Here is an 18,711-nt window from a genome sequence, read left to right as displayed (position 1 = left end):
CTGGGAAACTTTTTTTTTTTTTTTTTTAACAATGATTGCGCTGCTTCTCTTAGAAGCAGACGATCAGACAACAAGGCCAATGCATTGGAGTGACCACCACAAAACCCAGACATCAATCTGAGCAAAAATTTGTGGACACTAGGCAGAACTTAAAAAAACATGTTTGAGCGAAGACTCCTACAACCCTGGCACAGCTGCAATAAATCTGTCTGGAGGATTCCAGCAGAATGGGCTCTATTCACAAAACTTCTCATACAAAACTCATTTATCACCTAATTGATAAACATAACCTTTTAGCACATTTACAAGCAAAATAATCAAAGTTGTTCCTGATTAATGTAATTTCAATATTACTTTTCTTACCTTAATTATATTATATGTTTGCTCTTTGGGAGCTTAAAGAGGAACTCCAGTGAAAATAATGTAATAAAAAAAGTGCTTCATTTTTACAATAATTATGTATAAATGATTTAGTCAGTGTTTGCTCATTGTAAAATCTTTCCTCTCCCCGATTTACATTCTGACATGTATCACATGGTGACATTTTTACTGTGGGCAGGTTATGTAGCTGCTGCTAGCTGTTTTGGCCATTAGAGACAGCTGTAAGCAGCTATTTCCTGTCTGTGAACATTGTTACATTGTGGCAGTTTGCCAGGAGCACTGCGGTCCTCAGAGCTTCTTGTGGGAGGGGTTTCACCACAATATCAGTCATACAGCGCCCCCTGATGGTCTGTTTGTGAAAAGCAATATATTTCTCATGTAAAAAGGGGTTTCAGCTAGAGAGCTGCGCAGGTCCACTTTTTCATACCCGCACCCGCGACCCGCTACCCGCACCCGACCCGCGACCCACTTTTTGGTGAGTTTGATACCCGCAACCCGACCCACACCCACAGAACCGCTACCTGCACCCGACCCCCGCCCGCTTTTTAAAAAAATGTCTTCTAAAGTGCACATTTGCACTATAAAGTGCATAGTTGTCCCCCAGTGTAGCCAGCATAGTTGTCCCCCAGTGCAGCCAGCATAGTTGTCCCCCAGTGCAGCCAGCCTAATTGTCCCCCAGTGCAGCCAGCATAGTTGTCCCTCAGTGTAGCCAGCATAGTTGTCCCTAAGTGTAGCCAGCATAGTTGTCCCCCAGTCCCTGCCAGAGCCCCCCTCCTCCCTCACCTGGGTCCCCACCTTCAAAATAGCGGCGGCGCTGCGGGTGGGCGGAGGATTACTCACCTTCTAACTTCTGCGTTCCAAGCGCCGGCAGCGTCCCCTCGTCACAGGTCTCCGCCTTCAATGCCGCCCACTGTGCTTCTGCCAATCAGGTAGCACAGCGGGAGGCATTGAAGGCGGAGACCTGTGACGAGGGGATGCTGCCAGCGCTTGGAACGGAAGTTAGAAGGTGAGTAATCCTCCGCCCGCCCACAGCGGCGCCGCTATTCTGGACGGGGAGAGAGCTGAATGAGGGGACCCAGGTGATGGAGGGGGGGTTCTGGCCACCCTCCCCGCCGCTGCCCCAAATGCCTCTCCTTCCAGTGACTCTTCCCCTCCTCGCTACCCGCACACCGCTACCCGCACACCGCTACCCACAACCCGATCCGCACCTTGCTACCCGCACCCGACCCGCACCCGCCCCCAACATCAATTCGGGTGCCCAAACCCGACCCGAATTTCGGGTAACCCGCGGGTACCCGTGGTTACCCGACCCGCTGCAGGCCTCTAGTTTCAGCTACTGATTGGGATAAAGTTAAATTCTTGGTTGGAGTTCCTCCTTAAAAAAGTAACATAGATAAGGTAAAAACAGGTGAAAAGCATTGTGAATCCTGCCCAATATTGTAAGAAGCTTGTGAAAGGCTACCCAAAATATTTAGCTCAAGTTAAACAATTTAAAGCCCATGATATTACATATTCATAGAATGTATGTAATTAAGCCCCTCTAGAATTGTGATATAGTCATTAAAAAGTTAAATATTCTGTCTGTGAGCAATTTTGTAAAAATATTTTTTTCCCCTGCACAAAGTAGATATCTTAAACAGAATACCAAATGTGTAGCTTATTTATATAAAATGAGCAGAGGTATTATAAAGGGAACTGTAATCAATAATTCATCTTAATGTATGTAAAGTCTGACTTTAGCTGTATGTATGGATAAAAAGGTAAAAGGTGTCGTCTATCATCACAAAGCCACACCTCCGTTACTCATCTAATTCCAGGAGGCTACATGGAAAAAAAACAGGAGACAACTTTATTAGTTTGTTGATGTAGGACTTACCCCCCAGTATACTGCCTTTCCATGTACGTCCTGTGACAAGTAGAACAGGGTCAATTGTAATCCTTTCATTATGGGGCGCCATGCCCATGACCACAGCGGTTCCATAAGCAGCATGAGTACACTCTAGAGCTGCTTTCTATTTCAGAAAGGAAATAAAAATAAACATACATTTGTTTTTTGAAATAGTTATTAAAAAGTCAACCTTAAAGCATAGAAGTCATAGGAAAAGTATATTAAAAATGTAGATGATCTTAAAGTGTACCTAGGTGAATAAAAAAAAAATGCAAAGCAAAAAAGTTATATATTTACCAACAGAGAGGGAAGTTTCTGGATAGTCCAAAGGCTTCATGGCCCTTGTTCAATTTACTTTTTCTCCTAAGTTTTATACAAAGAGATCATTTTTCATCTTCGGTTCAACCACGTCCCCATTACTGGTTATTTTCCCTTAAAAAGCACAGCAATTTTCACACATCACAATCCTCCCATTCACAACCTTTGCATGAGCTGTTGGCAATGGGCACAGTCCTGAAAATGTACAATGTGGCCCTTTCAAAGACAGGCCCGTTTCTAGGGCCGTGCGGCCCGTGCCGTCGCCCGGGGCGCTGTTGGGAGGTGGGCGCTGAAATGGAGGGGGTAGCCGGAGCCGCTGGGAGGGCAGCCCGACCTCTCCCTTCCTCTCCTGGGCCGCCCTCCGTGCTCCCCCCTCAGATGCAGAGCGCAGCAGCAGCAGCAGCCAGGGAGGAAGTGCTGTAAACAACATACCTCCCTGCGTTCCAAGCGATGCTCTCTCGCCGCCGGTCTCTTCCTCTCTGCCTATAAGATGATGCACACGCTGGTTCCTATTAGCTGGAACCAGCGTGTGCATCATCGTATAGGCGGCAGAGAGGAAGAGACCGGCGGCGAGAGAGCAGCGCTTGGAACGCAGGGAGGTATGTTGTTTACAGCACTTCCTCCCTGGCTGCTGCTGTTGCTGCTGCGCTCTGCATCTGAGGGGGGAGCACGGAGGGCGGCCCAGGAGAGGGAGGGAGAGGTCGGGCTGCCCTCCCTCCGGCTCCCCCCTCCATTAGGGAGGACAGCTACCTATCTAACCTACCCTGGGGGGCACCTACCTAATCTAACCTACGCTGTGGGGCACCTACCTAATCTAACCTACACTGGGGGGCACCTACCTAATCTAACCTACGCTGGGGGGCACCTACCTATCTAACCTATACTGGGGGGCACCTACCTAATCTAACCTACCCTGGGGGGCACCTACCTAATCTAACCTACCCTGGGGGGCACCAACCTAATCTAACCTATACTGGGGGGCACCAACCTAATCTAACCTACGCTGGGGGGCACCTACCTAATCTAACCTACGCTGGGGGGCACCTACCTAATCTAACCTACGCTGGGGGGCACCTACCTATCTAACCTATATTTGGGGGCACCTACCTAATCTAACTTACCCTGGGGGGCACCTACCTAATCTAACCTACGCTGGGGGGCACCAACCTAATCTAACCTATACTGGGGGGCAGCTACCTAATCTAACCTATACTGGGGGGCACCTACCTATCTAACCTACACTGGGGGGCACCTAACTAAACTAACCTACGCTGGGGGGCACCAACCTAATCTAACCTATACTGGGGGGCAGCTACCTAATCTAACCTATACTGGGGGGCACCTACCTATCTAACCTACACTGGGGGGCACCTACCTAATCTAACCTACACTGGGGGGCACCTACCTAATCTAACCTACACTGGGGGGCACCTACTTAATCTAACCTACACTGGGGGGCACCTACTTAATCTAACCTACACTGGGGGGCACCTACTTAATCTAGCCTACACTGGGGGGCACCTACTTAATCTAACCTACGCTGGGGGGCAGCTACCTAATCTAACCTACACTGGGGGGCAGCTACCTAATCTAACCTATGCTGGGGGGCAGCTACCTAATCTAACCTATACTGGGGTGCACCTACCTAATCTAACCTACACTGGGGGGCACCTACCTAATCTAACCTACACTGGGGGGCACCTACCTAATCTAACCTACACTGGGGGGCACCTACTTAATCTAACCTACACTGGGGGCACCTACTTAATCTAACCTATACTGGGGGGCAGCTACCTAATCTAACCTATACTTGGGGGCACCTACCTAATCTAACCTATACTGGGGGGCACCTACCTAATCTAACCTATACTGGGGGCAGCTACCCATCTAACCTATACTGGGGGGCACCTACCTATCTAACCTATGCTGGGGGCAACTATTCTGGCTACCTATATTAGAGGCACCCACCTAGCTAACCTGTACTGGGGCACCTACCTATCTAACTTATACCGGGGGCGCCTGCCTATCTAACCTATACTGGGGGCAACTATACTGGCTACCTATACTGGAGGCACCTACCTGGCTAACCTATAGCGGGGGCAACTATACTGGCTACCTATACTGGGGTACCTATTCTTGGCTACCTATACTGGGGGGACCTATACTAAGTGCAACTAGACCTGGCTAACCTATACTGCGGGCACCCATACCTTGCTTGGGGGGGGGGGGCGCAATTTTTGCACACTCGCCCTGGGTGCATTTTAGCCTAGAAACTGCACTGTTCAAAGAGCTCATCAACTTTGGGTAGCAGAGGCAGCTTGTTAACATCACCTGCTACAGAAGCCAGTCAATACAGATAATAATGAGTACAGTGATATCTGTAATGAAGCGGGAAGTGAAGACAACTGCAAGGTCCCAATTTCTTTCTTTACTAGCACACCGCAGGGGTACACAGGGCTGTACTCATACCTAGCTCTGTGCTCTGTCCCATTCCCCAAATCTGCTTGTGGAGAAATACACTATTATGCTGATGAGGAGAAAACCTAAGTGAAAAAGTGAGCTGAACAATGACCGTTATATGTATTACTGTGTTTAGCCCATTGGTGGTTTTTAAACATCCCCTCTTAGGACTAGAATACTATTTCAAATAAGGACACAGCCAGAAGTAAAAACCTTAAACATAATGCCACCCTGGACTTCAACTCTTTTTTTTACTTCTTGTTTTTTAATGTTTTTACTAGACAGTAGTCAGGTATGGCTACTAGCACTTACCATAACTTCTATATTGCCAATGCATTCAATGGAATAATGAACTCCATGTCCTGTCATTTCTTTTATCACCTCCTGGATTGGTTTGCTGTGATCTTTGGGATTGATGCAGTCAGTGGCTCCAAACTGCTTTGCTTTTTCAAACTTGCTGCTGTTTGTATCTATGGCGAAAATTCTTGATGCTCCAGAAACCTTACATCCAATTATAGCAGACAGCCCAATGCCACCCAATCCAAATACAGCACAAGTGGTGCCAGGCTTGACCTGCAGATTGTACAAAAAAAAAATGAATAATAATTACCGGTATACAAGTTGCTTCAGAAATGCACACATTTGCAAGTTTGCATGGAAGCCATTCAATTAACTTTTCTTCTAAGTTTTTCCACAGATGTTTTCACACCTTATCAATAAAATACATTTTAAGCCCCCAGCAAGCAAGAAAATACTTAGGATATGCATGATATATCCTTTTTACCTACGTTTTAGCACATTTTTAATTTGTTGGTGATAAAAAGAGAAACGTGCCACTCAATGTTAATAAGGCCACACGTATAAAAGAAGCTACATGGTCAGATAGCGCAAAAGGTGGATCAGCGCAACACCAGGCCGCCTCCGAATGGCCTCCAATCAGAGGTGCGCTGAGCCCCCCCAGAAACTACAAAAGCACCTTGAACCCAAACAGAAGCTCTGCATATACACCAAAAGCATGGCTGTTAAGTGGGAGCAGCTGACCAAAAACGAAATAAATTAGTACATAGCAAGGAAATGAACAGCGCTACTTAAAAACAGGCAAGTGCCTACCTGCAAAAGAGTGCAAGCTCCACTTGTGGGATATAATACACACCGAGCATACACATGACCTGTCTACCACTGGAGGAGGATGTTAGTTTCCTGTAACAGCTTGCATGCAACCTATTAAGTACTCGTCCCTCCCACTGCGAAGAAGTCGATCCTCCTCCAATTTTCAATTTTCGATTTTATTTGATTAGCCGCACCCAGGCTATGCATATACATAGGTTAGGATTTAGTTAGTGTTAGGCCCCTCCCATGGAGGATCGACTTCTTCGCAGTGGGAGGGACGAGTACTTAATAGGTTGCATGCAAGCTGTTACAGGAAACTAACATCCTCCTCCAGTGGTAGACAGGTCATGTGTATGCTCGGTGTGTATTATATCCCACAAGTGGGGATTGCACTCTTTTGCAGGTAGGCACTTGCCTGTTTTTAAGTAGCGCTGTTCATTTCCTTGCTATGTACATGGTCAGATATGCAGAATATCCATGCAAAACTGCATAAAGTAGTTGTGAAAAGGAAACTTTAACCTCTCTGCGACCGCCTAGTGCCGATCGCTGGCCACAGAGTGGCTTTCTTGCTTTTCAGTCACGCCATATGTCGTCATCTAGCAAGGAGCGAGATAGGCTGGTGCGAGCACGAGCTCCCGTTAGTAAGCAAAGCCAGCCGCAGTGATCAGCCTGCCAGCCTGCGATTGGAGCTGGCAGGCTGATTTTTTCATTTGCAGAAGAAAATATATTTATATAGCGCTGCAATCTCCAGCAGTGCTGTACAGAGGCCAGCCTTGTCACTTAACTGTCCCACGGAACGGCTCACAATCTAATCCCTGCCATAGACATATCTCTATATATGTTTAGTGTAGTGTATGTAACAGTCTACAGCCAATTTAGGGGGGAAGGAAATTTAAAAAAATGTTGGTTTTTTAATAAAAATAAGGCCTTTTTTGATTGATTTTAAAATAATAAAATAAAACATGCAGCAGCAATCAAATACCACCAAAAGAAAGCCCTATTTGTGAGAAGAAAAGGGGGTAAAATTAATTTGGGTGCTAAGTTGTATGACTGAGCAATAAACCCTTAAATTTGTGAAGTGTCAAATTGTAAAAAAATAGCCTAGTCTCTAGGGGGTATAAACCTCTGGTCCTCAAGTGGTTAATATGTCAGACCACCACATACAACAGACAATACTGATCTTCATTTGGATTAAAACATCATTTTCCATTGTTCCAAGGAAAAGGCTCATACACATGTCTAACATAATGCACAACCATCCACACAACATGATCAACTGCATGATAAGTTGTTTACACGACAAGTACTTACACACAAACCAACCAACTAAACAACCAACAAATATTGTGCGTGCAAGTGAAATGACAAACTGTACAACATGTCCGCATTCAAAAACAACAATGTTGTTCAAACGACTTGTACACATTTGGCCAACCTGCAAGATGATTGAGCAGGTGGATCTGCCGGATGGATTTGGCAAACCACCTCTTATCAGTTGGTCCTCTTGTTGTTTGCCAACCATACATACATTCAACTGTCTTACAACAGACCAAGTTAAGATGATAGTTGGGCAGATTGGACTTTTCCCATGAATTATCTCACTTACTTATTTTTCATGTCATCTATAAGAAGAGATAATTAATGAGATAAACTGATATGGAGAAATAAATAATGAATAATGAATTAAGCCAGATATGGGAAGCTAAATAATGAGTTAAGCCAGAGTAGGGCCTGATGAACGAAAGGCTGGCAGGCAGCACACAGCAATTTTGCTAGTAAAGGGTTCTGCATCTTGTGGAGCAAGAAAATTGCCATTTGACAAACATTGAATTTTAGTCTAGAACACAAGCCTGGTGTAAAGTGGGACCCCTCTGTACATTTACCTTGGCAGTTTGAACAGCAGCCCCATATCCTGTGCAAAAAGCACACCCAAAAACACAGGCCTTGTCCATGGGTGCCTTGTCATCAATCTTTGCAACAGCATTGGCAGGCATCACAATGTATTCAGAGAAGGTGCTGGTCCATAAAAAATGATGCACTGTTTTCCCCTTGCATGAGAACCTGGATGTCTTGTCAGGCAGAAGATTCTGTGATTCCATAAAGCTGTATTTAATACAAAAGAGAAAGTGAGGGTACTGTAGTATACTATATTTTATTTTTATTATTAGCATTTACAAATATAGCTATTTAAAGCACAAGGGTCAGCCATGCTATCCCAGGACAAAAATACATATATAAGTAGATAAATAAAGAGTTAGGCAGGGAGGTATGGATGATTTGAACGGGGCACCACGCAAGGCTGGGATAACCTTACTGGATAAAGAGTGGGGGTATCTGTCCATCAGGAGCCGCCGTTTCAGCAACGATGGAGATGTGGTCGATAGAGCATTGTGTGTTTGTGTAGCATCTTTATTGAAACGGGCCGTTCTGTCATTTAAACACAGGGACCAGGGATGCTTATCTGGATTCCGGATATCCGGGTAACCCGGATATCCGAACTTTTTTCAGCTATCCGATTCGGATTCTGGATCTGGATACTAATCTGCGGATATTAGGTCGCATACCCGGATATCCGCGGATATCCGTCGGATATCCAAATCCGACTACTGTAACTAAGGAGATGACGTCATTGAGCCAATCAGAGGGCTCCTAGTAGAAGCCCTAGCAACCAATCACAGAGGGGAACTCTTGCCAGCCCCCCCCCCCCCCCTGTATATAAAGAGGAGGCCATGTTGAGGGAACTCGTCCTTGCTTTGTGACTGCTCACTGAGAGACACTCCAGTGATGTTTGGCTAAAGCAAGTGGTTTCTACTGTGTTAAACCCAGCATTTTTGCACATTAACACCTGTACTATACCACTCTTGTATTGTTGTTTAGCTAGTTTGTTGTATTGTGATTTTAGTTAGTGTGTGTGTCTGTGACAGTCTCTGCTGCAGCCTGCAGCAGCTCTGCTAGTTAGGTGTCTGTGTGTGTGCTGTTTGTGCACACAGGCCAGGCCTGTGCTATATTGCCTTAGCTACAGTATAGTTTAGGGCTTAGGGATTACTGTGTAATTGTGTAGTTATGACTGCAGTGCTTAGTTGTTAGAGACTAGTACTGTGTCTGTGTTAGGTACAGATCACTGCATTTATGCTGTGCTGCTGATTGTCAGTGTGTGTGACAGATAGACCGTCCGTTAGTGTGCACACTGTTTTCTTCTTCTACTCACTTGTCTGTCACCCCCCCGTGCTGATTCATCAAAGTCCAACACCAATTTCAATAAAGTGCAAGTATCCCACATCCATCTGGTGACATCATCATCACACAAACTTGCACTATGTCTGCTGGCACTGGCACCCGGGGGAAGGGCATCAAGGGCAAGAAGAGAGGGAAAGCTGGCACCGTCACCGCCAGCAGTTCTGCTGCACCAGTGTCCATTCCGCCGCTAGCCACTGGCCGTGGACGCACTGGGCGCCCAGCTGAAAAGGGGAGTCATGCTGCAGATGCGCAGCAGTGTGTAGTGGCCATTTTTCATCAGGGTCGGCGCCGCAAATTGGAGGAGAAAGACGCCAAGCCTGTGATGCAGCTGATGGTAGATGAGCAGGCCACCACCAGCTCTACAACAGACACCTCCACCCCCACCAACATTCCTGTTCGCAGGAGCAGCAGCAGCCGCCCAGCAGTGCATGGGGACTCGTCGGTCATCATGTCGAGTCCAGCGGGGAGCCTACCCTTAGTCAGCGCGCTCTGTAGTCCAGACATCACGAGCGCAATCAGGGCTGTTACCACTGACTTTGAGAAGGACATTTTGGGTGCACTGGGGTTTGCGGAGGAGTCAAAGATGGTGACGGTGATTGCTGGGGGGGATTCCTTGCCTGAGGTGTCAGCAGAAGAGGAGTTTGGGGGGTCATCAACATCCCAGCAATTGTTTGAGGAGGGGGAGTATGATGATGATAATAATGATGACGAGATGAAGGACCATGACTACCAACCACAGGAGGAGGATGTTGGCTCTCAGTCTGAGGAGGAGGATGCATCTGGCACGAAGGCTCAACATCGTTGACATCGGCAGGAGCAGCAGTGGGCGTGAAATGCGGGACCTACAGCCTGCTGCTTCATCTTCTGCTGCTACCACCAGCCCCACCACTCAACCCCAGGCCCCAACCACCGCAGGGCCAACCACCGCAGGGAGAAAAAAGCAGCAGCAGCCCAATCAGGGCGTAAGGGAAAGTTACAATCCCCAATCTGGCAGTTTTTTGATCTGCCCTCAGTGGACAGCAAGCTTCATCAACCACCTGGCCAACAAACATCTTCATGAGCATGAGGAGTTCAAGAGGCTAAAGGAAGCTGGCACTGTTCCGTGTACTGTGTTCCGACCAAAAGCACCACCAGAACCCCCTTTGCCAGTGCCACTCCTGCCGACACTGAGGCCTGTTCAGGCAGCCAGTCCTCCTCAGTGGTTTCCTCTGCTCCCTCCTCCTCTTCCCATGCAACCAAAAAACGCCAACAGACCCTTTTGAGCGAGTCCTTTGTGGTCAGGGCTCAGCCTTCCAACAGCCGTCGCATCCGCCAGCTGAATGGCCTGCTTGAATAGACCATGTCCTCCCAGCTCCTCCCGTACTCCTTTGTGCAGGAGGGGAGCGACATACGTGCGCTCCTGCAGAGCGCAGTGCCGGAGTGGGCAATACCCAGCTGGCACTACTTCTCACACACGGCCATCCCAGCACTGCACCGCTTCACGATGGCCAACGTATAATGTGGGCTGGATCATACGGTGGGTGAGCAGGTCCATGTGACCATGGACTCATGAGCAAGCCGGTTCGGGACAGGCCAGTACCTTTCATTCACCACGCACTGGGTCAGTTTGGTGGAAGGCGGTGAGGAGGGGACAGCAGCATCGGACACAGCAGCAATCCAGTGGGTGGTGCCACCCCGCAGCAGGGTCAGGGGAAGTGCAGCAGGTTCCTCTAGTCCGGTTCCACCCTCCAGCAAACCCGTCGCTGCCAAACGCCCCCTGCCTCAGCAGCAGTGTGAAGGCCCGCCACTGCCAAAGCGCTGCTGGAGATGGTCAGCCTTGGGAAGAAAAGACTGACGGCAGACCACGTCCTGGCCAAACTCCAAGAGCAGGAGAGGAGTTGGCTGACCACCAGAGGCCTCAGAGTCGGAGAGGTGGTGTCCAACAATGGGGCCAACCTGGTTGCTGCTATCCACCGGGGAGACCTCACCCACATCCCCTGTCTGGCCCATGTCCTGAACCTGGTGGTGCAGAAATTTCTGAGCAGGGGATGGACCCACTTTTGAAAGCGGCTCGGAAAATGGTGGGTTATTTCCACCACTCGGGCAGTGCCTCAGCGGCCCAGGAAGCCATGCAGCTGGAGCTTAACCTCCCACGGCACTGGCTCATTATTGATGTTCCAACACGATGGAACTCCACCGTGGCCATGTTAGAGCATCTGGTTGAATAGAGGCAGGCTTTCAACCAATACCTGGCCAGAGCCACCACGGATGCCACCGTGTTCGGGACCGGCACCAACCACCTCCCAGACATCATCCTGAATGCAGAGTGGGAAAAAATGCAGCTGGTGTGCTTGGTGGTCAGCCGGGACCGTGCATCACTGTGTGAGTGGATGTCCTTGGTGTGCATGCTGGATAAGGCCCTTAAAGCTCTGCTGGAAGTGTAAGAGGCAGCCTTGATCCAGCAGGAGTAACCGCAGCAACCTTCGCAGTCCACCTCTGTGCGTCAGGAGGAGGAGGTTGAGGACTTGGAGTTGGAGGACTTGGAGGAGTTGGAGGTCCCCGACCTTGAAGATGAGGGGGTACGGCCGAGTGCAGCTGCAGGTGCGGGGGTGGAGAGATGCGGGGGAAGGCTCAGGAATCAGAGGAGGAGGACAGCACTGGGGGTGATGAAGAGTATGTGTCAGCAGAGATGGCAGCCCTCTTTCCTATGGCAGCGCACATGCTGCAGTGCCTGCGCAGTGACCCAAGGGTCAAGCAGATGCGTGCTCGGGAGGACATGTGGATCACCCTGATGCTGGACCCACGGCTGAAGGGGAAGCTGCATCAGTTCCTGCCTGCAGGAGGAGATCCTGTGCGCCGAATGAGGGATTTGCAGCGGTCCCTGGTTCGGCACTTGGAGGAAGCCTTCCCCCAGACTTCCCACCCCCCTGCTGTCACAGTCCAGCCAGCACAGCAGCAAGTGCCTGCGTCCATCAGCAGCACGCGCCCATCAAACCTGCTGTCTCTCACAAAGGCGCTGTACGCCACGCCGGTACAGCTGCAGACTGAGGAGGTGCTTGCAGCAGCATGTGGCTATCAAATCCAGAACCAGTGCCTGACCCAGATGGTGGAAGAGTACATGGGGTTCTACAGCAGGCTTGACAGCGACACCCCTGTGGACCCCTTGGATTACTGGGTCAAGCACCTGGATATTTGGAGCGAGCTGTCGCAGTACGCCCTGGAAGTCCTTGCTTGCCCCCCTTCCAGCGTGCTGTCCGAAAGGTGCTTTACTGCGGCCGGTGGTGTGGTCACCGATAAGCGCTCTTGTCTGTCCATCCAGTCTGTGGACAGACTGACGTTTCTCAAAATAAACCAGGCTTGGGTGGTTGGTGAATTCCTGGCCCCTGTTGTTGGCAAGAGGGGGAAATGAAGTGGCTGGAAATCACTATGCCTGCCTTACCACCCTTTACCACCACAATGTCCTGGCTCCGTCTTGAGTCATAAGCCTTGTTAAAAAATGTTTTACTGCGGTGGTACCAACACACTAGGTGTCATGGTGAACTATGTAAACACAATTGCTGTGTAATTTTTTGGGAGGTGACTGTGCTGTCCGAGTTGTGGGGAGGACCCAACTGCAGCAGTATGACCGCTTTCTGGAACCTCTCCTAGAGCCTTACGCAATTCACTTTTTCTCCTAAGTTTTCTCCTAGGAGATAATTTTTCATCTTGTATTTAAAATAATTTTCTGCAATTGAGAAAGTACCAAAAATAGGTGAAAAGGTGCTATTAAAATTATGTTGAGTTTTTTTTTGTTTGTTTTTTTTGCTTGCTGGTGCTATAAAAGGCATTTTATTTACAAATTGTGAAAATATGACCTAGGAAAAAATTCAGGTGAAAAAGTGAATTGCATACGACCCTTAATGTTTTACTGTCTGGAACCTACTTCTGATGTTAATTTACAGCTTCCCATATAACCGGGAATTGGGAAGCCTCCCCGTGGCGCTCCTGGATAGTGCTAATGTAGCATGAACTAATTCCCGCAGGGCAACCGCTTTGCAGTATTGGTTTTAACCCTGCAAACTTTGGCATGCGAAAGCAAATGCATATTTGCATTAGCTATGTCTTGTGAGTAGCCAATTGGGCCAAATTTGCAAAGCCAGATTTGTCAGGTGTTACTTGGTTTGATGCACACATAAATTCTCTATAAAGTGTATTCACATGTTATTACCTGGAAATCTGATCAACTCTATCTAAAGATTGGTCCTTGTGGCAGTAAATGCACAGTTAGGCTACAATGATCTAAGTGGCTGCAGCCCTGAAGTGCTTTGAGTTTGCTAGGATAAAAGCAACATATAAATGTTCTGTGTCCACCTGGGTAATAAGCTTTCCACCTGGGGTAATAAGCCTGTGTAACCAAATTGAGGCCTGGTGCACACCAAATACCGCTAGCAGATCCGCAAAATGCTAGCAGATTTTGAAACGCTTTTTCTTCTTTTTCTGTAGCGTTTCAGCTAGCATTTTGTGGTTTTGTGAAGCGTTTTTGGTGTAGTACATTTCATGTATTGTTACAGTAAAACTGTTTCTGAACAGCTACTGTAACAAAAACGCCTGGCAAACCGCTCTGAAGTGCCGTTTTTCAGAGCGGTTTGCGTTTTTCCTATACTTAACATTGAGGCAGAAACGCCTCCGCAATACAAAATCTGCAGCAGCCCGGGAGTATGCGTTTCTGCAAAACGCCTCCCGCTCTGGTGTGCACCAACCCATTGAAATACATTACCCTAGCGGATCCGCACCCGCAAGCGGATCGCAAACCGCAGCAGAACCGCTCTGGTGTGCACTAGGCCTCAGTCTGCATTGACTGCGTTGCAATTCCAGGATGTTTGGATGCATCATTCTTCTCCCACGCACAGTTGTTAGCTTAGCCTTAAGTACTGTGCAGTTACTGCCACAATTAGGCAGTATAAAGCTACATTCACACTGGGGCATTGCAGGTTCACTGCATTGGCCAATAAATGTTCCAAGGCTATGAATTTATATTGTAATGGTATGTTCACATCAGTGCTTTAGCAGTGTGTGTTGCGGTAGAATCCAACACCAGAACGTGAGGTATGCTGTGCTGTACCGGACAGCGTGCGCATGCACAATTGCAGTGAAGCATACTTTTAATGGACTGTATGTGTCGCACTGCACATGAAATGCACAATGCAACTTTTCTCCTCCTCTGAGTTGTGATCATATTGTGAACCAAGCCAAAAGCCATACTAACTGAAATTTATTACAGAGTGTTACAGAGTCATTTTTTGTGCATTCATCCAAACTGAAATAAGGTATTTCTAAAAGTTTAACATAGATATTTACTGAGGAAGGACACTCTTTATTTGGGAAAATGAAACATTTGTTTATAATTTCTCCTAAATGCTATTTCCAGGGAAAAAATATTTTTGAACAGAATGAAACGAGGTTAGGACCTTGTGCAGAATTATATTGTTGCTGGTTTCCCATCTGGAAATATTTCTCACACTTCCTGTCTTTTAAGAAGCAGCACATAAAATATTTTGTTTAGTAATTTCCCCTGTCAAAAATCCTGCTTTCTCTCATTTCCTGTCACCAGGACGACTGGGGTTCATATTAAAGCAAGTTGAACATTTTCCAGAAAAAAAGAATGTTAAAAAAAAAATTCCCCTCCCCAATGGAAACGTGTTAGTACTTTACGGAATTCACTGAAGTAGATAAAATGTCAGTTACCTTGATCCAATGTCACCATGATTGCTAAGGTTAAGTGATGTCACTGTGTGACTTCACTTCCTTTCTCCCTATAAAGACTTCTGTTTCCATATGCATATGCACACGTTACACACATTTTTGTGCATTTTAAGAAATATTAATCTACATTGACATGTGGTATTTCTGTAAGTTTAACATTTTTTAATTACTATTTGGGAAAATAGAGGGTTTGTTTGAAAGCCCTCTGAAAGGAAATGGCACCCTACATATAAACCTAACAAGGCCAACAGTACTTACTGTGACTTAAAGCAATAATTGCTGTCTGGATTTACACAAGCAGTGCACTCATCACACTGAGGAAGGCAAAGTGGAATCACATTATCTCCTAAACATAAGCAAAATAGTATTTTGTTAGTAAAATGTTTCTTTTTTTTTTTTTTTTCCCACATTAGCATTTAAAATATATAATGTTTTCAAAGATGCTACTTTTTTTACAGTCATTGTCTGTGTTCTGTAAGCTGAATTACTGAATGTTTAGTCTAAAGCCTTGTACATACATACAAGGAATGTCAAGTGGGAGGGATCAAGGCTTGATCCTTTCGGATGACAGTGAGGGGTGGAGGCTGTTCAGCAGGGCCGGTTCAAGTAACAATTGGGCCCTAGGACAAAATTAGCCTGGGGGCCCCCCAACAGACACCCCCAACCAAAAAGCGTCATTAGAGGCTCTTTGTTGCAGCCAAATCTCCCTCCTGGGCCCCTGGCCCTAAGCTGGCTGCTGACCCTCCCCCAATCACCTCCCAACTTAACAGACTCTGCAAAAGAGGGTAAAGAGAGCGGTGCAGGAGAACATCACAGAGTGGACGGGGTAAGTGGAGAGAACAATGCACTCTAAACCAATGCACGGCTGAGTCAATCCGCCAGGATGATCCCTTACTGATGCACTAGGGGGTTGGGGGCCACTGAATGCATGCTAAATTCTCTCAGCACTGGCAATTTGTTACTGGCCAATTTTAAACTAGTATAAGTACGTACGTTTAGCCAGTCAGCCACCTATTGCATGCAAAGCAAACAAACTTTACTGTATATCACCAAGGATACCTCCTGGTAGTTAGGTCCAGTCCCCCCCATCCCCACTTCCCCTTACTAACACAAACACAACCATCCACATACTGTTGGCCTAAAAATAGGACCTATGTAGGAACCTGCCAATAAGCCAACCCCCAATGTGACACTGAAGTCCCAATGCATGCATCGGAGCATGCTGGTGTAAGCATAGATAACTCTCCTTTACTTGCTTCAGCTTTTATCCTCACATCTTCCCAACAGCTTCTGAATGTGCCACTAGAGCTCCAGGCTCACTACCATGTGACTGCAGTCAAGTCTGAGGCTCTAGCATGCAGTTCAGAATCTGCCTAGAAGACACAAGAATGCAAGCTGGAGTCAGGGCCGGTTCAAGTAACAATTGGGCCCTAGGGCAAAATTAGCCTGGGGGCCCCCCAACAGAACCCCCCCCCCCCCCCGAACCAAAAAGTGTCATTAGAGGCCCTTTGTTGCAGCCAAATTTCCCTCCTTGGACCCTGAGCTGGCTGCTGACCCTCCCCCAATCACCTCTCAACTTAACAGATTCCGCAGAGTCCCTGGGGAGCAACAGTTAAGATGGGGGAGGGACAACTTGGGGGCCCCTTGCTCTGGGGCCCTGGGGCAATTGCCCATTTTTTCCTATGGTAGCTCCGGCCCTGGCTGGAGTGAGGAGAGGTAGCTATGCTTTCCAGCATGCTTCCAACACACACTCTGCATCAGGGGAGCTCTGTACATAGTGTCACCTGCAGATAAGCCAATCACACACACACACTTGATTCAGCAGCATTTTATTGTATTGATTTTTATTAACTTGATTCAGCTAGTGATTTTAGATGTGGGGGCATTGTTTAATGTAAAAAATAAGGGCACAGGAGTGTTACTCTTATCTATAATACTTGATTCACACTTCACCCACGATGCTAGTCTATAAATAAGACCTTGTGTCAGTACCCGACTCCTGCAGGTACACCACTCCTGCAACCCAAGTACAACACAACAAATTGGAGATGGCACACAAATGGCTCAGCAAAAAAAAGTGTATTTCAGCATACAGAGGCCCACAACATGTTTTTTAAAGAGACTCTGAAGTCTCATAAAAATCCTGTTTTTATTTAAAAAATGTGTTTAACAATACTGTCCTACCTAAACCGCCGCATCACCGCTGCTGTAATCTAACAAAATCCCCCCTAACTCCCCAGGGGGCAATCCGGGCAGCACATCGGTGAGAGGCAGGGCTAGGAGTCGCAGCTCTGCCTCTCAGGGCGTCTATCAGCCCCAATCGCCGCCTCTCCCCTGCCCCTTTCAGTCTTCCTTCACTGAGAGGGGCAGGGGAGAGGCAGAGATATGCGCTGATTGACGCGTAAGGAGGCAGAGCTGCGGCTCATAGCTCTGCCTCCTCTAGCAGCAAAATCCACGACTAAGAAAGTTGTGGATTTTGCGGGGGAGAAGGAGGGGGGAGTTAGGGGGAGATTTAGTTATATTTCAGCGGCGGGGATGCAGCAGTTTCGGTAGGGCAGACACGTTAAACACATTTTTTTAAATAAAAACATGATTATTAGGAGACTTCAGTGTCTCTTTAAGTACCTGGCATAATCCTTCATCCTTCCCCCTGGCCTCTTTCAACCTCTTGAGCTCCGTGCAGGCTTGTATTGCCAGAACTGCTGAGCCAGCATGTGACTCCGCCTGATGAACAATACCAGCGTAGCGTAGCTGTGCTCTGCCGCCCTCCCCTTCCCCATCCCCTCTTTGTAAACATTGTCATATCAGAGATGCAGAGAGGAAAAAAATTAACTGATTTGAGTTTGTAAAATACCTGGTTTTAGGTTAGTTACGCTTTTTCCGACACTTTCAATTATTCCAGCTCCTTCATGGCCCAGAATAACCGGATATTCCACCCCTTGAAATGTCCCATGGCTAGCGTGGTCATCAGTCCGACATATTCCTGTGCTCACCATCTAAATATGTTAAAAGAAAAATGACTTGATGGTTGAATTAAATGTGATGCTAGAATAAGCATGCTAGTACATACTGTATGCATTTTCTTGACACATTAAAATTACTTTGAAACCTCATAAGGATTGCTGTCAACAGAGTGATCATTACTATTCAAGCAATCCTATTTTTTTTTTTTGCCAGTTTGTGAAATGTGTCAGTTTATACCAGTAACCAGATGCTGAAGTCTAGAGATGAATACTTCTCCACACATGGATGTCACTAATCTGGGTTGCCTCCATGACGGCTTGATGTTCCAGGTCACAGGGTGGGGCATCCTACACAGTATCTCTACATACTGGACTTTGGCCATGCCAACCTGACACTTACACTGTTACCTTTCAGACTGGCAGCTCCCAGCTTGTCCAGTACTTTTTACAAATGACTAAGGTATACCTTCAACGTTATTTAACACTGCAATGTTATTCAGGTATGCGGCTACAAAGTCTTCCACTTTCTTCAGCAGGTAGTTCACCCACCCTTGCATGATTGCAGATGTATGCTTCTTACAAAATAAAATTACCATGAGTTCATAAGGCTCAAATGGAGTTGTGGGAGATCAT

General features: G+C 47.2%; 1 protein-coding gene across 2 annotated transcripts in view; it reads right to left on the bottom strand.

Moving 5' to 3' along the window:
• LOC137504023 (alcohol dehydrogenase 1-like) overlaps positions 1-18,711 on the bottom strand; it is a 53,503-nt gene that overhangs the window by 20,581 nt on the left and 14,211 nt on the right. For both annotated transcript variants that reach the window (XM_068231922.1, XM_068231931.1), the window contains 5 exons: positions 17,970-18,111; positions 15,374-15,461; positions 8,041-8,260; positions 5,360-5,620; positions 2,258-2,393 (listed from right to left, as the gene is read on the bottom strand). In XM_068231922.1, coding sequence (XP_068088023.1) covers positions 2,258-2,393; positions 5,360-5,620; positions 8,041-8,260; positions 15,374-15,461; positions 17,970-18,111 — 847 coding nt within the window. The remainder of the gene's footprint in view (positions 1-2,257; positions 2,394-5,359; positions 5,621-8,040; positions 8,261-15,373; positions 15,462-17,969; positions 18,112-18,711) is intronic.

The sequence above is a fragment of the Hyperolius riggenbachi genome, chromosome 1 (assembly GCF_040937935.1).
Source record: "Hyperolius riggenbachi isolate aHypRig1 chromosome 1, aHypRig1.pri, whole genome shotgun sequence".
NCBI lineage: Eukaryota > Metazoa > Chordata > Amphibia > Anura > Hyperoliidae > Hyperolius > Hyperolius riggenbachi.
This window is presented reverse-complemented; position numbering and strand designations above follow the sequence as displayed.